A 26,758-nucleotide genomic window follows, 5' to 3' on the forward strand; every position below is an offset into this window, starting at 1 on the left:
GGAAGCAAACCAAGTGGTAGGACATCTTGGCCAAACATGAATTACCTCAAGTCTCTTATAACTCCTGGCCTTGGAGCTGCTGGGCACATTCTTCGCTTTAACAAACTATTCCAGTTCGAACCTATTCAATGGTAAAATGTATTCTTTATATAATAATGATGATAGCAATAATTTTGAGAAACATTAGTGTATGAAAAGGCAATGATTTTTTAACAATGAAAGGAAAAGTTTTCAAGTTTCTGAGGTTCATATATGACCACAAAGATCTACTTCCATAGTATAAAATAATGCACCGTGATAAGTAACATTTGGAATAGAATTTGGAAACAAAAGACAATGTGACAAGAATAATATATTCAAATATTCCATATTAGTCAGTGGATCTCAATTATATGTATAATCTGGACAATGATAAGCTGATAAAGCCCATTATTTTGTAAAATAAGAAATTGTAAAAAGAAATTTGTGTTGCATCATGTACAGAACAGCAAGATGAAATATATTAAAAGAAACGAGAAAAACTTATAATTCATTTAACATTCATAAAACAAAGTTTAGGAGCTGCAAGAAAGATGCAGGAATAAAGACAACTGCAAAATCATGTGTTTCCTTATTCCTAGAGATGGAAAAATAGTATTTCTAAGTCAAAATTGAATCGCAAAAATTTGTATATGCATAATGATGATGTTGTTGATGTTTGTTGTTAATGAATTTCTAGGTTTTTTACGAAGGTTCATGAATATCATTTTGTTGAAGATGATGAAGATGTTCAAGATCATCTTCTTTCAGTTTAATATCTAATACCACGTTACACCATCCTTGTCGGTTGAAGAAAATGTCGGCTCAGAAACTTAACAGTCAAATTTAACGTCAGGACTAAAGTGGCTAACAGGTTTTAGATTCAGAGACTGTTTTATATTTTTTTCTGAGTTAGGGACCATTATAACAAGTTGCACATTCAAGGACCAAAATGGTTGTTTTCCCTTTGATGAATTAATTGACATCGAATTTCAACAAATTAAGAAATCAAAAGTAGAAATAAAATCTTTAAAATTGCGTATTCTTAATTTTGAAAACTTTAAATTTTATCTTTTTAACTTGTGCATTTATTGATTAATTCCTTTTTTAACATCTTAACTTGTGCCATTAGAGCACAAGTTAGCAGTTAACGCATATTAAACATGTAGTTAATTAATAATTATTTAATAGAGGTAATAGTCACGATTTTAAATATCATTAATTATAATTTTCATCCGTTCAAATGGAGTACATTTGTTTTGTAATTGTAGCTTATTAGAGACATTATTTGCAAGGATTGAGGGTATGAACTACGGCTTTTCACATTTAAATATGTAAAAAAAAAAAATTTGTTGCGTGTGTGTGAATCTAATAATTAAACATTATATATGTTAAAATAGAATTTGACTGTGCTAAGACCATCAACAATGGTGGGTGTTTCACTTATTTAGCACCACATTAAATAGGCACCCCATTGTGGAGTACACCCTCCGGTCACTAATATAAGCAAAAATCCACTTTTTAGATACATTCAATTAATGATGTATGTGGTCTTTATTATATGTCACACACATCATTAATTGAATGTATCTAAAAAGTGGATTTTTGCTTATATTAGTGACCGGATGGTGTATATTATATGGGTGCTTATGGAGGAGGGTGGCTATGGAAACACCCTTTCTCTTCATTTTTCATGGGTATCATTTAATAAATCTTAGTATAATGAATAAATTTTGTTAAAAACGTAATGATATAGAGTTATTGGTGGGGCCAATTTAATAATTTCTTATGATGTGCTAGGTTGGAGAAAATTGGTGTTTATTACTCCCACCGTCTCATAATATTAGCCGTTTAAGGTTTGTGCATGATTATTAAGGAAATGATTAATTGTGTTGATTTCAATGATTAAATTAGCAGCATTTACAAAAACACCCTTATTAATTGTAATCAGTGGAGTAGTTAAGTTTGATGAAATTCATTAAATAAGGGTATAATAGTGGAGAAAAAAATAATAAATGCTGCATTGGTATTGTGAAGTGACAATTATTTTGATAAAAAGAAAAAATGGTAAAGAAACAATAATTGTGAGACGGAGGGAGTAAGTATTACCGTAAAATTGATAATGTGGACATAGGGGATCCACTTAAACACCCAATGTGAGGTGCTCTATTGTAGATGGTCTAAGGGTTCATGTTAAGTTGTAAAAAAAAGAATGATAAAAAGAACTTAATATAGTAATATAAACATAAAAGTTGTGTATTTAATGTATCAAAAGTTAAAAAAATATTTATATCAATGCAAAATTTCTCCTTTTAAAATCTTCATGATGGGTCGTTAGGAGTTGGGACAAAAGTTAGCAAATTATTGTTGAGATTTGTTATCATTTATTCACATGAACTAACCTTTTATAATCATCGTAACATTTCTTTAAAGTTGAAAAAAGTAAAATAAATTAATAATTAATTTCAAAAATTTGTGTTTTTTTGTGGTGTTACAAAGTAACGAGATAAAAGAAGAAATTAATTTCTAAGCTTATCTCTCAGAATGAGAGATCCTATGTCAGATGGGGGCAGTTTCAATGAGCATAGCACATTGCATGTGATTCCTCCTTAACTATAAAATATGCACACATATTTTGCTCCATAAGAACATGCAGCAATATAGTGTTGTCATTTCTATGCAAAACATCTCTAATGTGAAGAATGTTGGTAGCATAAGTGTGCAAGGTATGTTCACGACCATCAATAATCAGTTCAAATGCTTCTAAGCAATTACTCTCACAAATAAAGTTGTCATGTTTTTTTTTTTACAAAAATCAAGACCAATCTAGATATCACGCAACTCAGCTAATAACGCATCACCTTCAACTTCATAGTGAGAAAAACCAGTTATTCATTCTTTATCGTGGTTGCGAACAACACCACCAACCCACAAAGTCTACTAGAAAGCTACCATAGCATTAAGTTTGAGCTTACCTTTTGAAGGGGGGTCCAATGAGCCAAGATACACGATGAGTGCAGGACCAGTTCAAGATTGGGATAGGTTAATTTTAGGTAGAGCGATTGATGTCACATCAATAAATGATAGAGAATTGCTTTTTTGACATAAAAAACTTCACATTGACACAAGTAAAATACCTAAATGTCCCCAACGATAGTTAACTACCGTTGAGGACCCGGCAGCAGTTAACTACCGCTGGCCCCGGCGGTAGTTAACTACCGCTGAAATTTCACACCACACATCACTTCTGGGTACAGTGAAGAGACACGAAAGTCTTCCTCTCTCATGCTTCTCAACCTTCTTCCTCTATTTTTTTCTCCTTTCTTTTGATGGATGGTTAAGATCTAGAAATTGTGTAATGAAGAAGGAATTTAAGGTTGAGTACCAGAGATAACTGAGTTTTTGTGGAGCTGAAGAATTTCATTTTCTTCTGAGAGATAACTTTTAATGTTATTACTTGTGTTGTGATTGGTAAATGGTAACATTTGATTTAGGGGAATCATGTAAAAAAAATGAGTAAATACTCAACTTAGTCCCTAAATTTTAACGCGTCGGCCAACTTAGTCCCTCAATTATACGAAATTTCTAATTAGTCCCTGAATTTGTAAATTGTCAATCAATTTCGTCCTTCTGTCCAAACGGAGGGTTAACGGGCTGACGTGGCCGTTAACCTCTCACATGTCATACGCCACGTAGGCAGGGACTAATTTGGCCGAAAATAACAAACATTTTTAAGGACTAAATTGATTGATTTGCAGAAATTTTTTTGGCTTCTTCCCAAACAGCTCTTTTCTTCCCCAACGTATCTGTCTTCCCCAATTGTATAAAATTGGAACCCTAATTAAACAATATGCAATCTACATTCTAATTAAATGGGAATATGGGAAAAAAACTGTTATTAAAGTCGAGCTTCATCTTCAAGCTCCAACTTTAATGGTGATGAAAAGAGGTTGAAGATGATTCAGAAATGTAACCTTCAAATACATCCCTAAGTAATATTAAAAACCATCAAATAAGTCCCTGAATTATTTAAACATATATCAAATAGATCCTTGAAATTACAGAACACACAAATTGAAACTGAAATATTATATAGGCAAAAGTCATAGGTCATAAGTCTGAGAAATTACATAGGCAAAAGCAACCCAATTTTGGGGCATTAACAAGTCATAAGTCTTAAACGGCAAGTTAAGCAAAAAGAAACCCAACTATGGGGTAAGATAAAATAAGCTTTAGTCCATGCTTCCTTTGGCCATTTATTAAGATACTCCCATGCCTTCTCATTAATCCTCTTCACCCACTCCATAATGCGGTTGAATTGAGTGGGAGTTGTTGCCCTTGCACACTCCCATACCACTCCTCTCAATTCCTTTTCCTTCCATTGTTTTGTGAAGTTCCTCCATAGATGCATCACACAATATCTATGTGGCACCCCTGGCATCACTTCCTGCATGGCTGGAATCAAACCCTGCCAATTTTAACAATCACAGAAACAATTTTCCCTGAATTATATCAATATCCATCAAAATAGTCCCTGAATTATTTTACTTACTATCAAAATAGTCCCTGAATTATTTTACTTACTATCAAAATAGTCCCTGCATTATTTTACTTACTATAACATCAGTTCTAAAACTATAACATTTTCAGCTATTACTATACATCAGTATGCATGCAAAAAAGGGACATAACTTGAATGAGAAAATGACTAAGATGGTTATTCATACCTTTTGCATATCTGAGATGAAGTTCCATCCATTACGCTCATAATTTCCAAGATCTTGATGAACAACAGGAAATGCATTACCTTTAATCACAGTCTAGCAGAGGAACTTCAAAAACGTCAGAATCGCCGGAGATGATGATGATTTTGGAGGGGTGAGAATGGAGAAATTTTTAGCGGGAAGGAGTAGGTTCAAGGATGTGTTTGATGGTTCAGACTGAAATGTGAAGAAGGAGGAATATGTAATGCAGGGGCAAAATGGGAAAAGCAGGAAAAAAATAAACTGAAAAGTGAAAAATGTACTTTTTCCAAATCAATCAAATTAGTCCCTGAACACGTGGCTTCCTTCTTGCCACGCGTACAAGACAACACAGCATGCAGGGCGACAGGTCAGCATGGTTAACAGAGCACTTTGACGGAGGGACCTTTTTGATCGACATTTCACAAATTCAGGGACTAATTAGAAATTTCGTATAATTGAGGGACTAAGTTGGCCGACGCGTGAAAATTCAGGGACTAATTTGATGGTTTAGTCAAAAAAAAATTGAGTTAAATAAGAAGTAAAGCCATGACAAAGCTAACCCTTTCTTCTTTCTTTTCGTAAATTTTTTTATTCTGCTCAAGAGGGTTTTTCTGTGTGTTGTTTTGGATTTATCAATTCATGTTGGGTTTTCATAATTATGAATAGACAAACATCTAACTTTTCTTCATTCATCTTCTTTTTCTTCATACCAAAAAAATAATCCAAATTTAACAAAACCCATAGAAAAAACTCAGTTCAATATATGTTGAAGGAGAGTTCTCGTTGGGTTTATGAAGTTTTTATTTTCTGGGTTGAATGATGAATATATGATTGAAGAAATGAAGATGGTTGAATTTTTGTGATAAAAAAAACAAAAAAACTGATATTATATGAAAATAAATATTCATGAGACCGGAGCCGAACCCGCCTAAACTTTTTGTTACCAAAAAAAAATAATATTCATGACAGTTTTAAAGTAGGTGGGTGTAATTCTCATATTTTCTTAGAGAAGATGGGGAAGAATTGTCAACAGTCATGAATAAAGAAGACATAGATGGAGAAGAAGAAAAGAAGACAGAGAAAGTGAATTGAAGAAATGAATTGAGCGGTAGTTAACTACCGTTGGGTCCTCAACGGTAGTTAACTACCGCTGGGGGCATTTTAGTATTTTACTTGTGTCAGTGTGAACTTATTAATGTCATAAAAGCAATTTTCTAAATGATATTATCTTAGTGTAAATTTGAAGAGAAACATCAAATTACAAAGAAGGATAACATATGAGGCTAAAATAAGTTTTTTTGAAAAAAAATGGGAAGTCAAAATTGCAAAATCATTAAAAAAAATAATCTTCAAGTAGTTTAGTGGTTGAAGCGCACATGTTTTAAATGTGAAGAAGTGAGGTGTCTGATGTTCGAACTCCAGTCTCTGTATATATTATGCAATGTCTCTGCCAATTGAACTATGCTCACTTAGACGCAAAATCATAATTTTTAGATGGTCAAAAGTGATTTTTTTTTTTGGTACAAAGAGGGTCAAAGGCCCGTCAAAAATGAAATTTAAATACGTACAATGGATATTTAATTTGTTTTAAATTTTGTATACATAGCCATCCACATAATTTACGATGATTCAAAGCTTGGATTGATTTAGTTTACCTTCACTAAACAGTTACTGAAATTGTAAATAGGTTAAGCTTTGCATCATGTGTTAACTAATCATGCGTCTCAAAATCATAGCACAAATTGGATAAGTTTATTAAAAAAGTTATGACATTATTATAAAGTAAAAAAAAATGACTCCATGATATCTTATAAAGTTTAATAATTTTGTCCTGAAATTTTTCAATATCGACGCTAAAATTAGATTATTTCGGTCTTCTTCTAAAAGACTTTCCATGGCGGCGGCGGGCAAGAAATCATGGAATGTGTCACACCCGCTGTTGATCACAACGGTGGTTTTTTAGATAAAAAGTTGCATTTTAATATGGATGAATATTAGGTGTGTACTTTAATTATATTACATTTTTTTTTTGAGGTGGCTTCACAGAGGTAAAGCCGTAAAGGGCTCGATAGGTAAGTCGTGTAGGAGGACTTGTAATAATTTTGATAGCAAACGTTTTCTAATACTAATAATAATCCGTTTCTTTATGGTGATGTGTGCATCTATCAGTATCTACGTTTGTGTGACTTTTTGGGACGGAAGGACACGGTTGCTGTACACGCGGCCAAGTACACGGTCTCAACACGGTTAGTGATGGAAATCATACCTTTTTCTTCCATTCGTCCATGTTTAAAGGCAAGTTGTACGTTTGATGTTGAAATTAATTTAATAGGAAAGTATCTATTCAAACTTCATGGGAGTATAAATTAGAATTCAATCATCAACATGAACTATAAATCTTTTGAGAGAATTTTACCACCTATTAATATGTAACAAATTGAAAGCACAAGTAGTATCCTATCAACCAAAAACAATTTTAAAACGATATATCTATATTAATAGAATGACATGTTCTGTCACATTATTCTTAATATATTCACTACAAGAAATCTTGCGTTTTGCCAGGGAATAATGCCAGGAGCATCAGCTCCTGGCAAATTTGTCAGGAGTAATGCCAGGGAAACCCCTGGCAAATTGCAATTACAAACTGGACCATAAGCCAGGAGCAAACCCCTGGCAAAGTGCAGTAACCCCCGGCAAATTTTGGGCTGAAAAATTTAATTCAAATTTGAGCCCCTAAAGTCAAGGGAATCTCTGCATTATGCAGAAGATTTGACAAAATTCTGAAAAGCTGACATGCCAGGGGCTCAACCCCTGGCAAAATGCACAATTTCGTGGCAAATTACTAACACCTTTTTTTTTAGGCCTGCAGCTACTCAATTGTGTTGGAGACCGAGCCTTGCCAGGGGTTGCTCCTGGCTGGGCTCCTGGCAAATTGCAGATCTATAATTTCTACAAAAACAACACTGTTCCATTCATTCATTGAAACACCCCTGTCTCACTTAGAAAATTTTCCTCTTCTCATTTCTTCTTTCTCTCTAATACATTCATCTTCTATTTTCTAATTTTGGGGTAAAAAATTGTTTTGTTATAATTGTATTATTTTTACAATAAATTTTATACTCACTTATTTACTTATTTTTTTCTTGTTTGCTGCATCAGTGTTGTATCTCATTTGCCAAAGTAATTTCCACTGCCTCATGTGAAGCTTGCTCTTGGATTTGTTTGTTGTTCCTCTTTGACAGGTTAGTATAAGTGTGTTGTGTTGATTATGTACAAAATAAAAGGATTTTATTGTGTTGATTTTTTTCTGGCCGAATAAATAAATAAATGTGGTGCTGTATGTGTTGAATTATTTTTCCTTATATGATCTGTTCCAAAAAATAGATTTGTTATGCTGTCTTGATTTTTTTTATTCCTCATAAGATCTTTTATTTTAAATAGATTTGTTATGCTGTCTTGATTTTTTTATTCCTCATAAGATCTTTTATTTTGATTTTTTTGTTCCTCATAAGATCTTTTATTTTATGTTATGTTGTGTATGCATGTATGCTGCTGATGGTTGAAATGAGAAATAAGGTTACTCTTGATATAAAACTTTGGAAATAGTAATTAGAAATGAGAAATAAGGTTACTCTAGTCTAATAAAAAAAATTAATACAATTTTTTTAAAGTAATTTTTTTATTTAAGACAAATTATTATAAGGTTACTCTTGATATAAAACTTTGGAAATAATAATTAGAAATAAAAAATAAGAAATTCTTTTTTATTAGTTTGTAAATTTAAATTAATTTGTAAAACTGTTTTTAAAGTAATTTAAACTGTTATTTTAATTATTAAATTTTAATATTTTGATTTTTTAAACAACTAAAAAAACATTTTTTTAAAAAAAATTCGTACTCATTTTGCCAGGGGTAAACCCTTGACAATTTCCCTGGCATGGTCTGAAAATGACTGATGTGATCTCTGCAAAAGCCTGCATGCATGTGACACATATTGCCACGGGTTATGCCAGGGTTTGTGCCAGGAGCGCATTTTGCCAGGAGCTAAACCCCTGGCAGGACAATTTGCGATGAGCGGATTTGCTGATGATTCTGCTCCTGGCAAAACCCCTGGCAAACGTCCATTTGCCAAGGCTTTTTGCATTTTACCAGGGATTCTGCCCCTGGCAAAATGCAATATTTCTTGTAGTGATTTTTCAGTTATTTTTGTTTAGTTTTGATTCAAGATAGAAGAGTTTTAAAGTAATTAGGTATGTTTTTTTAGAATATTTTATAATATTTTTATTTCGAGTCATGTAATTTTAATTTTCTCGAAAGATAACAATTTTAAGGCGTTTTGATGTAATTCAAGAAGAAATCCTGCAAATCGGCAAAACAAAACATCTTCAAGATTTTGGAAGACAATAAATAAAGATTCAAAAGGCATCCAAAAACATTACGAGAGGGAGAAATTCGGTTCCAAGTCCCAAGACATTTTATATGGAAGAAAACACCTAAGGTTCTGTTTGGTTCAAGGGAGGGGAGGGGAAATACTTTAATTAAAAATGTGTTTGATTCACAAGGGAAGGGGAGAGATTTTAAAATTAATTTACAGTTTTATCCTTAAACTTAATTAAATAGACATAAATGCTTGTTTTTATAATTTCATAGACGAACGAAACAATAACGATGTAATCGATAACAACAAAATAATAAAAGTTGTTACAATCTTTCAAAAAAAAATTGTTATAAGGATAATATATCTAATAGTAATAAAAGTTGTTATAAGGACAATATATATTTCTTTAAAAATAATGTTGTTACAAGGATAATATAACCTAATAATAATAATAATAATAATAATAATAATAATAATAATAATAATAATAATAATAATAATAATAATAATAATAATAATAATAATAATAATAATAATAATAATAATAAAAAAGAGATTTGCTCCCCTCCCCTCTCTCTTCAAATTAATTTAAGGATAATTATGACAATGAAATAAAATTATAAAGAGATTTGCTCCCCTCCCCTCTCTCTTCAAATTGAACCAAACACATCAAATTTAAAATATTCCCTCCCCTTTCCTCCAAAACTCTCGAACCAAACAAACCATAAAGGATGAAGAACACATGAGATTACACGCAAGAAAATGTACTGACGCGCCCCCTGTGCATGAGCCATGCGCCACAAGTAGGGACGGGAATAGGCCAGGCCGGCCTACAGGGGCCTACGACCTAGCCTACAACAGGCCAGGCCAGGCCAGGCTTTTTTCTTAAATAGAGAAGGCCTAGGCTTTTTTTCAAGCCTATTTAGCTTAAAAGGTCAGGCCACAGGCCTCTCAAAAAGCCTTTTAAGCCTATTAGGTCGGCCTATTTAAGTAATATGAATAATATTATTTATAATTATATTATATTTTGTACTTTGAATTAAAATATAAATTTGTAAACTTTTTCAATAATTTAAGCTTTATTAGTATACATTACTTTTTGGCATATATAAATGTATTATCATAAACTAGAATAGAAATATGATACAATATATAGTCAAATTCCCTAAAATCTCATGTTGATTATCAAAAGAGAGTTTAATCTAATTGAACTATTAGTTCGCTAGTCCATTTAAACTTAGATAACATTGCTTAATTAAAGATGTCCATATGATATAGGCTTTTAAACAGGCTAGCAGACCGTATCAGGCTTTCAGAAGGCCAGGCTCAGACCTAAAAAATAGGCTTATGATAGGCCGCAGGCCAAACTTAGGCTTTAAAAAAATATGGCAGGCCAGGCTTAGGCCTTGGAAAGCCTAGCTCGGCCTAGCCTATTCCCATCCCTAGCCACAAGGATGAAAATTAACACTCAGGCTCCCCTGAGTGTATATCATGCGTCCCGAGCATGCCAAATTTACACCTATGCGCCTCATACGTGTAACAGGTGAAGGAAAATCAAATAGAAGAAAGGAGTAGAAGCAGCGGAAAAATTTCGATTTTCTTTCCTTGGATCATTACGAAATTCAAACGTGAATCAGTGATTCGATTGTTACCTCGAAGTGTGAAATCTGAAAGTTGAAAACTGGAAACTGAAATCTCGATCACAGCCAAGCAAGCAGCAAGCAGCAAGCAGCAAGCAGCAAAGCCTCTAGCAAGTCCACACGAACAATGCTCCTCCAAAACTCGGTGCTAGCCAAGGAATCAGAAGTGCAGAGAAGAGGGTTGCTCCAAAACGTGTAACCAAAAACTTCAGCACTAGAGTTCTATTTATAGAACTTCTAGTGTACTCTGCAAGTCAGAAGTCACTATTGGGCTTCAGCAAGCCCAACAACGAGTTTAGTAGTTTTGCTAACTAATTAGCGTTATTTACTAAACGCACCCCTTATATAAGTCATACTTATATATTTCTCTTTTGACTGTTCTTTATGTGTGACCCTATAGGTTCTAGTCACGTTGGCAATAATATTAAATCTAATATTTAATATTATAACCAATGAGCGCTATCTAGTAACACATCATTGCTACCCAAGTGACAAGAATGTCAAGTGATCCGACGAAACCTTTCCATGATAGTACTCACGTATACAATTACTCATTTGTCTCGATATCTTCATTGATCCCAAGGCATAGATATTGTCACCCTTGTATAGATCAATGTTTATATTTCTTGATTCCGAAATATACTGAATAACGAATAAGTCCAATATCTTATATTGACTTAGTTCGGCATGGCCATGCAGTTTTACAGTCATATTTCATCAAGAGGCCTAAAGATATATCTCCCGTTTATGAGGAGGGAAAAATCCCATCTAGGACACTCATGTCCCTCAGCATGCTTCATCAAGTACCCATCAACCAACGTTATGGTTATCCTTTTACAGACAACGTTAGAATGGCAACAAAGCACTTGAGACCACATCTAGGGATCATAGTGGTTTCAGGTCTAAGAGCGATATACACTATTATCATTGTGAGAATATCTTATGACAATTGCATAACTTACTATGTAGTATTCTCACGGTGGGTCAATCCTGTATAAATATTACTCCTAATATTTGTACCTATGTATAGACTTAATATCTCATATCTATGACCCATGAGATGCGGTCATCAGTCTACATACATAATAGTCTCGATGCTTTAATATTATCCTTTATTCATATTAATGTTTTGACTACGGATACATTTAAGAATATCGTTCTTTACGATAATGCAATCTCATGATTAAGTCACACTTAATATATTATTACACGAACTATCTATTCTAAGGACTTTATTAACATTACACAAATATAATAAAGAGTGCCATATATATTATTTCAATAATAAAAGAAGTCATGATACATAAGATAATGTTTAACATAAACTATTGGCCTCTAGGGCTTACACCAACAATCTCCCACTAGCACTAGAGCCAATTAGGCATAAACCTAATACCCATAGATCTAGTATGACCATCATGCTTCTGCTGGGCAAGAGCTTTAGTAAGTGGATCGGCAACATTCTCTAATGTTAGTACTTTGCATATTTTAACATCTCCTCTTTCGATAATCTCTCAAATAAGATGGTAGCGCCTTTGTATGTGTTTGGATTTCTGGTGAGATCTAGGTTCTTTGGCTTGTGCGATTGCTCCATTGTTATCACATAGTAATGCAATGGGATCCACAATGCTTGGAACTATTCCAAGATCAGAAATGATTTTCTTAATCCAAACAGCTTCCTTTGCGGCATTAGATACAACAATATACTTGGCTTCTGTTGTAGAATCAGCGACTGTTTCTTGCTTTGAACTCTTCCAGCTCACAGCACCGCCATTTAAGCAAAACACATATCCAGATTGCGATTTAAAGTCATCATGATCTGTGTGAAAACTAGCATCAGTGTAACCAATTACAGAGAGCTCTTTTTGACCTCCATAGATCAAGAAAGTATCCTTAGTTCTTCTCAAGTACTTAAGGATATTCTTGACAGCAATCCAATGATCATTGCCAGGATTAGACTGGTATCTGCTCGTAGCACTTAAAGCATACGAGACATCTGGTCGAGTACATAACATAGCATACATGATAGACCCAATTGCTGAAGCATATGGAATATCACGCATTCGATCCCTTTCTTCGTTAGTCGAAGGGGACTGAGTCTTTGATAGATTTATACCTGACGACATAGGGATGAATCCTTTCTTGGAATCATGCATATTGAAACGTCTCAGGACTTTGTCTATATATGTACCCTGACTTAAGCCAAGCAATCTCTGTGATCTATCTATATAGATCCTAATTCCTAATATATAGGAAGCTTCACCTAAGTCTTTCATAGAAAAGCATTTCCCTAACCAAGCTTTGATTCCTTGTAATGTAGGGATGTTATTTCCCACCCTGCTTATTGCAGTAGAAGCACTTGCCCTCCTTAGCCACGCCTCCAGTAGGCTTCAAAGCTTTGGTTGATGGCTTGGCAACAACTTTACCTTTGCCATTTCCCTTAGACTTATTAGGCTTCTTATGGTGCTTTTTGAATTTGCCATTATTAACCATTAAAACGGCAGCAGCCTTTCCCTTTCCCTTCATGTTTTTCTCAGCAGTTCTCAACATTGCTGCAAGCTATGTAAGTGTTTTGTCCATGTCATTCATGAGGAAGTTCTGGACAAAACTGCTGAAGCTTTCAGGCAACGATTGCAAGATAAGATCAACAACAAGTTCCTGCTCAAGGACAAATCCCAATCGAGCTAGGTTCTCAGAATACCCAATCATTTTGAGCACATGAGGTCCTACGGGACTTCCTTCTGACAGCTTGGTAGAGTAAAGAGCCTTAGAGACATCAAACCTTTCATGCCTAGCCTGCTCTTCATAAAGAGTCCTTAGATGTCCGATCATATCGAACGCAGCCATCCCTTCATGCTGTTTTTGCAGCTCGGGAGTCATGGTGGCTAGCATGATGCAAGAGACTTCTACGGAATCATTGAGATGCCTGGTATGAGCATTTCTTTAAGCCGCAGGAGCTCCAGCAGGTGGTGCCTCAGGAAGGGTTCCACTTTGGTGCCATTAATGGCACCAATGGCACCATCCAATTCCATCTCCACCACACACACACACACATCACACACACATCCCCACGCGGACCCACACACATCAACGGCCAGGATCTCTGCTATGGCACCAATGGCACCATCTCTAAGTCACTGAAGTATTTCCCCCTCAGGAACGGGTCCATCAAGCACATAAAGCTTTTTCTCGTGGGTGAGGACAATCCTCATGTTACGGTACCAGTCAATAAAATTTGTTTCAGTCAATTTTTCCTTTTCAATGAGTGATCACAAAATGTTGTTTGAAGCGTTATTGGCCATCTACAATTTTAAAATATACAAAATAAGTATCATAAAAATAACATATTTAACTTGGCCTTTAATTAAATACGCTTCCACTATTTTACTCAAATCAAATGACCTTCAAACATTTGACTCGGAAAATCCAGTTGGAAGATTTTCTAGTGGATTGAAATCCTTATTTCACCTTGCTTTAAGTCAACGGGGGCTGTACTTAAAACTTAGCTATTTAGGTAGGAACATTTCCAATTATATCCTATACAACTTTCAAATCAATTGGGTGAATAACTCCTTATTCAAGTCTATCATATAAACGTTACCCAATTATAGCTTCTAAATTTATTCTAATCTTATTAAAATTAATTTAGTTAAGTTAAACCCAAAAGAATAACACTTGGGTAAATTGGATTACCGCACCGCAACTTACTAGTATAAAATATGCGTTTCATGGAGGCAAAACCCACATATTCGATATTAGTCTTGAAGGGTGTTAAACTTTTGGAAATCATTAAACTTAATATTTTGAATTGAAGGATTTTTATTAAGTTTGATCTCACCTCACCACGGCTTATATATCACATATATTCGCACTCCAATCATAACATGCATAAATATTATACAATAATAAAGTGACATGATTATGGCCATCCTAACGCTATGACTCTCTCAAGCCAATGAGAGAATCTAAACTAATCCTAGAAACGACCTTGCTTCTCCAAGCTTGACTTCCAGGACTATCCTAACGTCTTGAGCCCTATTACCTCCTTGTATTCTATTTACATTACATATGAAAGAAACTCGTTTTACATACGAGGGAGTGGATGAGAAGAGAATGTACAATAGAGATATAAGAGAGAGGCACGACACACATGCCGTATTTCAATATTCAAAAGAAATAAAGTAAAAGGACTAAGGTCATAATCATTCACATGATAATAATAACAAACAGACTTTTATTATTATTAATTATACCTTATAATTAAATAAATTAAATTAAAATTCGACATATGATCACCCTACGCAGATTAGTCGGGGGTTCCGCTGATTTTACATACATATGAACGATTCACTTTGAATTAGCACTGTATTTTGCATCAACACTTGACACATTTCTGATTACCCTAACCGTTTCGGCAAACCCTAATTCTGTCACAACAATCTGATCTTATTAAACAAGTACTCTGATTGTTTATTCACATATCATGATCGAGTCTAGGATTCTTCACCAGAGTACACAGAATCGGTTACGAAGCTCCACACATCAGATCAATTAACATGAACAAATATAATCTGACTTATTTAAACTACAATCAAATCCAGTATATCACATATACTGTTGTTATACAGAATTTATGAATCATGCTTCTGTCGATATGTATAATCGAAAAGTTTGATGTTTCACCAGAAACGGTTTCTGAAACATCAAAGCAAATCGAAAAGCCATGCACATACACATGATTGATATTATTATTAACTGCGTTTTATGATCGATTAATTATGTTCCTGTCCATATGTATAATCGAAACGTCGATGTTTCACCAGAAACGGTTTCTGAAACATTGAATCAAATTGAAAAGCCATGCACAGAAAACATAATATAATACGATGTCAATTTTAATTCTCTTTGTTATTTAATTTCGTTCAATATGTTTAATCACATTAAAACATAAATCAGTAACAAAGCAATCCGATTCAAGGTTTCGTAATTGGCTCTGATACCACTGAAGGAAAATCGAATAAAAGAAAGGAGTAGAAGCAGCGGAAATTTTTTGATTTTCTTTCCTTGGATCATTACGAAATTCAAACGTGAATTAGTGATTCGATTGTTACCTCGAAGTGTGAAATCTGAAAGCTGGAAATTGGAATCTCGATCACAGCCAAGCAAGCAGCAAAGCCTCTAGCAAGTCCACACGAACAGTGCTCCTCCAAAACTCGGTGCTAGCCAAGGAATCAGAAGTGCAGAAAAGAGGGTTGCTCCAAAACGTGTAACCAAAAACTTCAGCACTAGAGTTCTATTTATAGAACTTCTAGTGTGCTCTGCAAGTCAGAAGTCACTATTGGGCTTTAGCAAGCCCAACAACGAGTTTAGTAGTTTTGCTAACTAATTAGCGTTATTTACTAAACGCACCCCTTATATAAGTCATACTTATATATTTCTCTTTTGACTGTTCTTTGTGTGTGACCCTATAGGTTCTAGTCACGTTGGCAATAATATTAAATCTAATATTTAATATTATAACCAATGAGCGGTATCTAGCAACACATCATTGCTATCCAAGTGACAAGAATGTCAAGTGATCTGACGAAACCTTACCATGATAATACTCATGTGTACAATTACTCCTTTGTCTCGATATCTTCATTGATCCCAAGGCATAGATATTGTCACCCTTGTATAGATCAAATGTTTATATTTCTTGATTCAGAAATATACTGAATAACGAATAAGTCCAATATCTTATATTGACTTAGTTCGGCATGGCCATGCAGTTTTACAGTCATATTTCATCAAGAGGCCTAAAGATATATCTCCCGTTTATCAGGATGGACAAATCTCATCTAGGACACTCATGTCCCTCAGCATGCTTCATCAAGTACCCATCAACCAACGTTATGGTTATCCTTTTACAGACAACGTTAGAATGGCAACAAAGCACTTGAATCCACGTCTAGGGATCATAGTGGTTTCAGGTCTAAGAGCGATATACACTATTATCATTGTGAGAATATCTTATGACAATTGCATAACTTACTATGTAGTATTCTCACGGTGGGTCAATCCAGTATAAATATTACTCCTAATATTTATACCTATGTATAGACTTAATATCTCATATCTATGACCCATGAGATGCGGTCATCAGTCTACATACATAATAGTCTCGATGTTTTAATATTATCCTTTATTCATATTAATGCTTTGACTACGGATACATTTAAGAATAACGTTCTTTATGATAATGCAATCTCATGATTAAGTCACACTTAATATATTATTACACGAACTATCTATTCTAAGGACTTTATTAACATTACACAAATATAATAAAGAGTGTCATATATATTATTGCAATAATAAAAGAAGTCATGATACATAAGATAATGTTTAACATAAACTATTGGCCTTTAGGGCTTACACCAACAACAGGCGCGCACCAGGCATGTTGACTGCAGGAAAAATCCCAGATTTGAAGCCCAAACCCAGGTGGATGCCTTGCATATAAATACAACTCCTCTCCTTCGATATTATTCATTCAAAACAAAGCGAATAATATTCATTCAGAACAAAGCGGTCAAAGAAGACAAACATTATGAACTTCAAAGGAGGAGTCTCTCTTCTCACTCTAAATCCCTAGGATATGTTTTATTTCTTTTGTAATTTGTCTTTAGTTACCGTGATTAGTTAAACCCTGTTAGGGTAGAGTTCTAAGAAAAACCTCTATTTTATTTGTTGAATTATTTAATCTAAGTTCTTTAGTCAATTACTTTATGAATCCTATTTAATTTTATTATATGAATTCTTTATTTCTTCTGAAGTGAACCAACTATGAGATAACGGTACTTATGGAAATGGCATATCTAATATTGGTGAATATCTACATTAATCAGAAAATAACTAAGATAACGAATAACAATAAGCAGGGAAATAGTAATAACAACAGAGAATTGAATTACCATAGTAACTTTATTCTTCTTTCATCTCTGATAAGGTAAACGGGATAGAGTTGCCCGTGTATGTTGACGAACTTCTAATATTCATAAACCATGGAACCTTTAAGACCTTTGAAAATTTAGGAACACCAATTAAATCTTTGTTTTAATTCCTTCTGACAAGTTGTGTAGAAAATTAAACAAAGGGTGTGAAGCCAATTATGCACAGTCTTAACTTTTATTCGATTATTATCATTAGTTTTTTTACGTAAAAATAGATGCATCAATTACCCAAAGTTTAAGTCTGAATAAGAAGAAAGTTAATGTTATAAGCACCCAAAAGAAATTCTCTCGAATAATCTAATAAGTATAAATGTCTTCAAATTTGAGACCTTTCCATTGATGATGGTTATAACAATTAAGGATGTTATGTGAGCACGGTCTCATCTTCTGGAGATAGAGCAACCGTAGTGCAAATTGACAAAAACGATGATAAAATTAAAGACTACCACCTATTATACCTTTACATCGTGATTATGCCATACCATTTTACTGGCAAAATTAGTTGAGCTCGGTTATATCAATTTAAGATTGATCAGCTCACGTTACATCTTTAACTAAATGACCTTTTAAACAATCTTTAATGTTGTTGATTTAAATTAGGACGAATAGATCAATTAAATGTGTGATGCATTTTAATATTTGAATCAAAATACCAATGAGAATCTACTACAAATCTAGTCGAATGGGAAAAATTAAGAACCAAATTAAACTTAACCAACCATAATAATAATAAGAGTTGCTACATAACATTGAAGTAAAGAGACTTCTAGGCTAGTAGAATAATATCCATGAGATGAGATGACATAAATATAAAGATGATAATGGTAATATATTTATTTTATTTAATGAAGATAGATGATCAACGGCGGTGACGAGGGCAGAAAGTGATCATGTAACTAGCGTTGGTGCAAGTAGCAATACTGGTAGGGTCATCATAAGCATAAGAGTAAGCCTTTGGGCAAGCAGTTTTGAAGATTCTTGAATAAGCAGTGGGCTTGCAGGTCTGTGGGGTACCAAAGTTACCAGTGCAGCAATACCTAGGAGAGTTGAAAGCAGCACACGCACTTCTACAACCCACCACGTGCTTCTTGTCACGTGACCTCACCTGCAACCCTACTGGGCACATCAAGTTAAGATCACTCACACAGCCAGCATAGCTACATTTTCCAGATCCCTTGAAAGGTGTAATGGAAATCGGTAAGTTGTAACCGTCGACCAGGCTGACGTCATAGAAATCTAGATCTTTCCCAAATGTGAACTCAGCGAGTGTGGCTGGTGGGGTTCCGCCTATGCCGTTGCAGAAGAGAGATCCGCCGCAGTCTCCGGTGGCGCAATGGCCGTGGCCTGATGCGTCGAAGGTGCAGCCGTGACGGCCCCAGAAACGGCCTGACCATTGTGGTGGGACTTGGAGGGAATAAGCTTTGTTTGGTGGGAGGTTGAAGCCGCCGCGGGCCAGAATGGGTTTTCCGGCACCGGGTTGGATTGCTGGCCACACTGGGTGGGGACACTTGTTGTAAAATACTACTGATGCTGCTGCTGATATCTTCACTACTGTTTGTTAAAATCAAACAAGAAACGACAAATTAAGTAACGGTGTAATAAATGTACTATATATCTCTCACAAACCGCTTTCTGTGTGTGTGTGAGAGAGAAGAGAAGGAGGAAATAATAATAATAAAATACCTGGAGGGTATGCGATTAGGAAAGCAGCGAAGAAGAGAGCGGTGAAGATGGAAGCAGCCATGGTGTGATATTGGGAATGTAACCTCTTTTGTGGTTATGTAGACTGTATTTTGTATGACGACAAACGGTAAAAGTTAAAGGGAATATGAAATGGGGTTTCTTTGGCTTGATTTGTGCAAGATGCTACTCCTATCGTATGTACTCCGTACTATATTATGTAATAAAGTGGGTTCAAATATTGATAAAACAAAAAAGTGGATTCAAATGCGGCCAACGGTCATTTGTTAACTTTCAAGATTAAAGTTAAATATAAATTTTTTGGATTTTTAAGTTTAGATTTTACATTTTGTTAAGAGGTTAAAAACAAAATTTATAAATGATCCTTCTTTAAAGTAGAAGGTGTGCCTAAAAGGGATTAAAAAGTGTCAACATTACTAATCACGATCAAGAATATCAAAATGCCAAAATACAAATTACATAATGACTTAGAACATACAAAATAATGAATTATACTACAACTACAAAGAATGAAAACCGACGATTCTTCAGCCATCACAAAGAGTGAAGCTTGATACAATCAAGTAGTTGCCCCAAACTAAGCTCTTTTTTACATTTTTTTAGTGTTTCGCTCTTTCCAAATACTGCAAATACAAGCCAACTAGATTTCCTAAAAACAAGAGTGGATATTCTTCTTGAACACATGCACATCTCCATATTGCAAAGTATGATCACCAATGTTGGTTGGGTTGACAAAGAGAATTATCAACCACCGCAAAACAAAGATTTCAGACACTACCAATATAATCACAACCAATGAATAAATGATTAATTGTTTCATCCTTTCCGCATCTTCCCACACAAAGCAACGAATCACACGGTACCACACCACGATGAATTAAATTATCCTTTGTTGGGGTTCTTCTAGTAAAAATTCTCGAGGCAAATAACAACACTTTCAGTGGCACTATTTTGTTCCAAGTTATATGAGAATGAATATGATTATTAGTCCGCTTAGTTTCGAGTAAGGACATGATTATTACATTTGACCGAGTATCATCAACAAAGCTTTGAGATCAAACTCATTTATCAACAACGTTTTCTTGCAAAAGAATAACATCTAACAAATCCTCCTCCCACACAAAAAGATGTCTTCTCTATCGCCATCGTAGTCAACCCCCCATCCATGTTTTCGCATCTCTGCTAATGTCACACTACTATCAACACTCAAATAAAAAATACAAATAAACCTAATCCTCAAACACTTATCATCCAATCAAGGATCACTCAAAGAAGTATTATCTATATTACCAATGATGCGCCTCATCCTTTCCATAAACCAAGTTTGGCGTTTACATATAGTTTTAATAGTTTCTTTAATCACTACAAAAAAAATTCTTCACAAAATTTTAAATATTGCTGGAACCAAATTTTCTAACTATCCTTAAACTATTTTTGAACAAGTGTTGGGAAACATGTTTAGAATATTAGAAAAAGTTTCTCCACGGAAAATAAAGCTCAAATTTCTAAGTTCAGATTTTGTTACTTTTAAGTACAATTTTTGGTTTGTGAAAAAAGAAGAGTACAATTTTTTGTGTTTAAAAAATTCATATATAATTCATCTCATGTCAAAAAAATCTAAATTTTAGTATATAAAATTTTTATGAAATTTTAAACATATTTGCAAAAAATCGTTAAAAAATTTAAGAGTTCAATGATAACTAAAAAAAACCTTAGAAGGTATTAATTTTGTAGAAATCAAAATCATATTTAACCACGATTTAATTTAGGTCTCTCACAATTGGTGATACAATTCGGTTTATGAATGAAATAATATTCAAATTAAACTCGTCGTTTTTATTTGAGGGAAAAGTTAGTTCATAACTCATTAGTTTGAGTTTGTTAGAAACTGATTTGGTCTGCGCGTAAATTGACCAAGCAATTGAACTCAAGTTGTTAATGAGTTTTACAAAGGACGACGGGAGAATTCGAGTTTAATTTCTAGCTGAAATAATTCTCTACGAAATCCTTATATCTCGGTCAAACTCCGGATTATCAGCACCCCTCTCTTTTCTTAGGGTTAACACATTTTTTTTTTGTTGAGTTTTTAGTCTTAAATTAAAGTAGCGCAATATTATTTGCATAATGGGAGGCAGCCTACTTGAAGTATGAAAAACGGCTTCCACACTCTGGTGTTAGCTTTTCTATCACTCTTCTCACGTCATAAAATAAAGTAAAAATAATTGTGATTTTGCAAAAATAAATAAATTATTATCCACTATTGTACTTTAATTATCATAAATACATACTAAGCAGTAATGAATTTAGAGTAATTCACATAATATTAAAACTGTAGATGATAGTAAAAGACCCTTGCAGAGACAATGAGCCCGTTTAGTGTTTTGCTATATTTTCATACTAATATTTTGATTTAGGTTGAGTTGAGAAGGAAGTGAGGTGAATGCTCAGCTCAGGTCCCAAATGGTAAGAGTGTCAGAGAGCGTGAGTGAGTGGGGAAAGAAAGACTTGTCGCATTATAGACAAGAAAAAAGAAAAGAAATCAAATAGGTACAGTACAGTACGATACAAATTTCACATGAGCGGAGAATCTCTCTTGGCTGATTGCACCACTTATAAGTTGAGAATGAAATCTTGATTTAATAATAACAAAAATTGTGAATGAAATCTATCATCTCTAATTTTTATACTACCATCAGAGAGTAGATTAAATTACGGCATTGCTATTCATAGCGAAATAAAAGATCCCGAACCTCTCGCGAAAGACTTGTTGTGTTAGATATGAATTAGTGGCTGTGATTATGGAGGGATAGACAAAAAACTTCCAAAGCGGTTGTTATAAAATTACTCGTGAGTGTTAGCCTGTAAATTTGACAGACTCGTTTAATATGGGCAACATTTGTTTGACCTTTAACTTTGCAGGAATCGGAGAGTTTTCACATATAAATTGAAGAGCTTCGCCAACGCATCAAGCCTAGAGCGTATGATCAAAATCTCGACAAAGCAAGACTGAAAGGGTGCTTCGCGTCGAAGACAAGCAAAAAGCGGGAAAGCACGATTTCAAGTAAGGAGACGGTTTCCTTTTAGTGGAAAACGTGGGACAAGTAGTTGTCCAAGATGGAGGAAGTGCTGATCATGGACTTAGTGGTTCGCCATCTAGTTTTTTAGTATAAATAGTAGTTTCCAAGCCGGAAAGTGGGTTGCAAATCATATACAGAATTCTACAACACTCAAACTACCGGCGTCTAGGGAAACGAGTTATACAGAATGTATGTAAACTGATTTGTAGACCACCCCTTTTATTTTAATGCATTGCTTTATTGTAAGCTTTTTACTTGCAAACTCAAATCTGTCGAGAGACAATGCCTTTTCATTCAAACCCGTTCTGCTCTCTAAGCAACCTGAGTGCATTTCGTGGCCTTTTTTTCAAACCTTTTCCTATAAAAAAAACCTTTGCACAGCGGTCTTGAGATTTCTAGTTCGATCTCGCTTGTAATAATCAGAACTAGCCCTCGTTTGCCAAAATCACAGGCAAACAGTGAGAAGTGGCATTAAAGTTAGGCTTAATAGCAGTTTTAGCCCCCTAACTTTCCCAAAGTTGCGATTTTGGCCCCCTAAGAAAAAAAATACAAAACCGCCCCTTAAGTTTTGCATTTGTGGCAGTTTTAGCCCCCAAGGCCAATTTTGACTCGGTCTACGCTGACTTGGGACCCTAAGTGATCAAGACTGAAATGATAAATTAGTAACAAGAGGAAGGTGAAAAATTGTAAAAGACTGAAATGGAGGGGTATCGTCTTACTCAAGCTTCTAGGAAGATGAGTGATAAGCCTTGGGTGAATGATCAACACAAGAAAACATGGTTTCTCAAAGTGAATCTTCCAATCCATAACTGAAAAGAGACATAGTCTCACAAATACACAGTGTAATTTTATACCAAAATAGTCGTGTCTTTTCACAGTTAGGAATATTTCTTTCTTGAATAAAAGTTATTACTTGCTCGTCATATTTTGTCTTCCTTGTTCTTTAAACCTCTGTCTTCCATGCTCATGAAATTTTGTCTTCTTTCCTTATCAAACTTTCTTGGACGTCATCCTTAAGCATAATTCAGCCCACTTTTATATCAACAAAAGCGCACCACACTTAAACAAAATACCAATAAAAGTAAAATAAAGTTAATTGTTGGTCCTAATTAACCATGTTTTGACTCACACTTTTTATTACAACTTCAACAGAGCCAAACTTGGTAAACAAAAAACTTAAGTCCAATGATCTTATTTACATCCTCAAATTCAGGCCTATTTCACACCATGAAAGAAGCCGGATTTGCTCGTGACGTGAGTCTAAAAGACGATTGAACATTTAGAGCTTTAGATATAGCAAAAACCAGACAAATAATATGTCCTCACCTACAAAAATAATACTTCAACCAGATTTAATTTGGTTCTTTTTATTATTTCATTATGAGCTTACTTATTCTTTTCAAGGGAATTACATCATCCCTCCCGCGTCAAGAGAATTCAATCTCAAATTTATAGCCTGAATCACCTCCGTCAAAGGACAAAAAGAATGACAATATAGAGTACTTTTTATTTATTGCATAAAACTTGATCAAACCTCCAGGATCAAAGACTAGTCTCACACTTGCTAGAAAACCACGTAAGCACCCACATTTAAAAATGTAATATCTATGAAACTATACCAATCTACATGCTAGACCAATTCTTACCTAGTCACAAATCCAAATCAAAAATATTTGGGCACACACACATAAATAGAAAGAATTAAGAAAAATAAATTAGTCACATCATTTTTAACTTTTATTTTTAAATTTTTCTTATCTATATGTATGTGTAAAGTCATTTTTATTTGTGTTTGTGACCAAATTAAACTTTCTCTTACGTGCTAATACACTTCTCAAAAAGCAATAATCATCAAGATATTAAAAAAATGTATTTGCTCATTAATGCACAATTAGAACCATAAGTCACGAATTCTTTAGATATGGAACACACAACTTGCTTCCAATCATTCAAAGGGGTGTGGTTATGGTGCATAAGGAGATCCTTATGCACCGTGCATAATTGCTTTCTACACCTAACATAATTACTTTCTACATCCCAAGTGAAAGCTTAATCCGAAGTGAAAGCTTAATTCTAATAAGTCCTGCATAAGTCCAACAAAAACAATTTAACCTTTCTACACCCCAATTGCTTTCTAATTCTACCGCTATCAGTATATCAAATTAATACATATATTAGTTTTTTTTAAGTATAATACATATATTAGCTGTTGAGTTTAATTCAACACTTTCTGCATATTTATTTCATTAGTCCAACCTTTCTTCATTTGACAGTTCACATGGCTTCGGTCACACGACTATATTTAATTAGTTATATTATTTTCTTAATTCTTGTAATGTAAAGTATGGTATTTCGAATCCTTTATAACTGTTACCAACCCAACACTTTCATCACATCCATAATCCATACTCAGTACAGATTAACCTATATTAGTATATCAAATTAAGGTATTTTGAAATGGTATTTTGAAATTATTATTGTTAGATGGTTTTGAATAATGATTAAGATGTTATACACTGAAATTATTACTGAAACCATAATTATGGTTTAATGGTTTTGATAGTCTTCTATGAGAAACCAAAATAATTATCTAATGGTTTTGCTATGAGTATGGTTTCTATGAGTTGTACTCCAAAACCATTTTGCAGTGAAAATGGTTTCTGTGAGTTGTACTCCAAAACCATTTTGCAGTGAAAATGGTTTCCATGAGTTTGGACTCCAAAACCATTTTGCTGTCAGAATGGTTTCTGTGAGTTGTACTCTAAAACCATTAGATACACTTAATGGTTTTCTTGTGCAATTGAAAACAGAACCGTCCGGTCTCTCTCCTCCGCCTTCTCTCTCCACTCCTACACCGATCTAGTGTTCGGCAGCGTCCAAAAACAGATCAAAACACAAAATCATCAAAAAAATTCATCAAGAACACTAGGAACATTTTCCAGCAATTATCATTTCTAGTTCATCACAATCATCATCCTCAAAACTCTCTTCCAGCAACAGTAACATCACAAACAGTTCGAATTCCACACTCACAACAACTTTAAACCGAATTCGAATCACAACAACGCATTGTTTCTTTTCAACCCATTCAAAGTCGGATTCAAACATAGCCATAACCACACCATTCATTTTCGATTCTAACAACAGAAACCGAGCCAGATTCATACATACAGAAGCTGTTCGGACCAGGGAAGAAGGAGCAAAACGGAACCGTTTCCAAGGCTGTGTACACCAAATCTCGCGCATCAAAAGGAGAAGAGCGTAAACCGAGAACGAATCCTGAAGTGAGAAGAAGGTCAAAAACAAAAGGATTGAGAAATTTTACTTTACTGTAATTTCTAACAAAAGGATTGAGAAATTTTACTTTACTGTAATTTCTAGATCTAGGCTTTATTAAGTGTTTTTGCTAAAAACTGATTTCAAAAATGAATAGAGGGAAGAAAAGGATGTTTAAATATGTGAAAACTTTTTGAAACGACGGAGTTTTGTAACTCCGGCGCGGTGGTGCCACCACCGGCCACCGCGCCGGAGAAGAACAATTCGCTGGAGAAGATGGTGATAGGCAGCTTTGTTCATCAGATAATACAGAGTAGAGAGAGGAATTATCTTTGTAGAAAGAGAAGTTTGTTGGTTAAATGCAGAGAGAGATGGGGAAATGTAGAGCTGAAGCACAAGATTATAACACGTGTCCCTGATCTGACGGTTGTGATATGTTTATGCATCTTAATTACTAAAGCTTAACCCTTCAAGCTATTGTTGCCCTAATATCCCCCAATTGCTTTCTAATTCTACCGCTATCAGTATATCAAATTAATACATATATTAGTTTTTTTTTTTAAGTATAATACATATATTAGCTGTTGAGTTTAATTCAACACTTTCTGCATATTTATTTCATTAGTCCAACCTTTCTTCATTTGACAGTTCACATGGCTTCGGTCACACGACTATATTTAATTAGTTATATTATTTTCTTAATTCTTGTAATGTAAAGTATGGTATTTCGAATCCTTTATAACTGTTACCAACCCAACACTTTCATCACATCCATAATCCATACTCAGTACAGATTAACCTATATTAGTATATCAAATTAAGGTATTTTGAAATGGTATTTTGAAATTATTATTGTTAGATGGTTTTGAATAATGATTAAGATGTTATACACTGAAATTATTACTGAAACCATAATTATGGTTTA

The 26,758-nt window shown here is 34.2% G+C and overlaps 1 protein-coding gene, 2 long non-coding RNA genes and 1 pseudogene across 4 annotated transcripts; 1 reads left to right on the top strand and 3 right to left on the bottom strand.

The window, feature by feature from the left end:
• Positions 1-3,988: 3,988 nt before the first annotated feature.
• Positions 3,989-5,123, bottom strand: LOC146934803 (uncharacterized). The gene is made up of 2 exons (XR_015008468.1): positions 4,746-5,123; positions 3,989-4,486 (listed from the first exon to the last, which is right to left on the bottom strand). It is a non-coding gene; the product is annotated as an uncharacterized LOC146934803 (long non-coding RNA).
• A 2,032-nt stretch (positions 5,124-7,155) lies between these two features.
• LOC146934804 (uncharacterized) lies at positions 7,156-17,547 on the top strand. Its single transcript, XR_015007899.1, has 3 exons — positions 7,156-7,835; positions 7,926-8,008; positions 17,196-17,547. It is a non-coding gene; the product is annotated as an uncharacterized LOC146934804 (long non-coding RNA).
• On the bottom strand, positions 12,163-13,180 carry LOC146934805 (secreted RxLR effector protein 161 pseudogene; annotated as a pseudogene).
• Positions 17,548-18,471: 924 nt separating the features above from the next.
• ATLP-1 (Pathogenesis-related thaumatin superfamily protein) lies at positions 18,472-19,654 on the bottom strand. 2 transcript variants are annotated; one of them, XM_085706749.1, is made up of 2 exons: positions 19,463-19,654; positions 18,472-19,330 (listed from the first exon to the last, which is right to left on the bottom strand). In XM_085706749.1, the coding sequence occupies exons 1-2, from the start codon at positions 19,521-19,523 to the stop codon at positions 18,639-18,641; spliced, it is 753 nt and encodes a 250-aa protein (XP_085562875.1). In that variant the 5' UTR covers positions 19,524-19,654; the 3' UTR covers positions 18,472-18,638. The 2 variants fall into 2 exon arrangements, with proteins under 2 accessions (XP_085562875.1, XP_085562876.1); XM_085706750.1 differs by having other exon boundaries at positions 18,472-19,327; positions 19,463-19,649.
• Positions 19,655-26,758: the final 7,104 nt, after the last annotated feature.

The sequence above is a fragment of the Medicago sativa genome, chromosome 4 (genome assembly GCF_051527215.1).
Source record: "Medicago sativa cultivar Bolivia chromosome 4, Bolivia_mono, whole genome shotgun sequence".
NCBI lineage: Eukaryota > Viridiplantae > Streptophyta > Magnoliopsida > Fabales > Fabaceae > Medicago > Medicago sativa.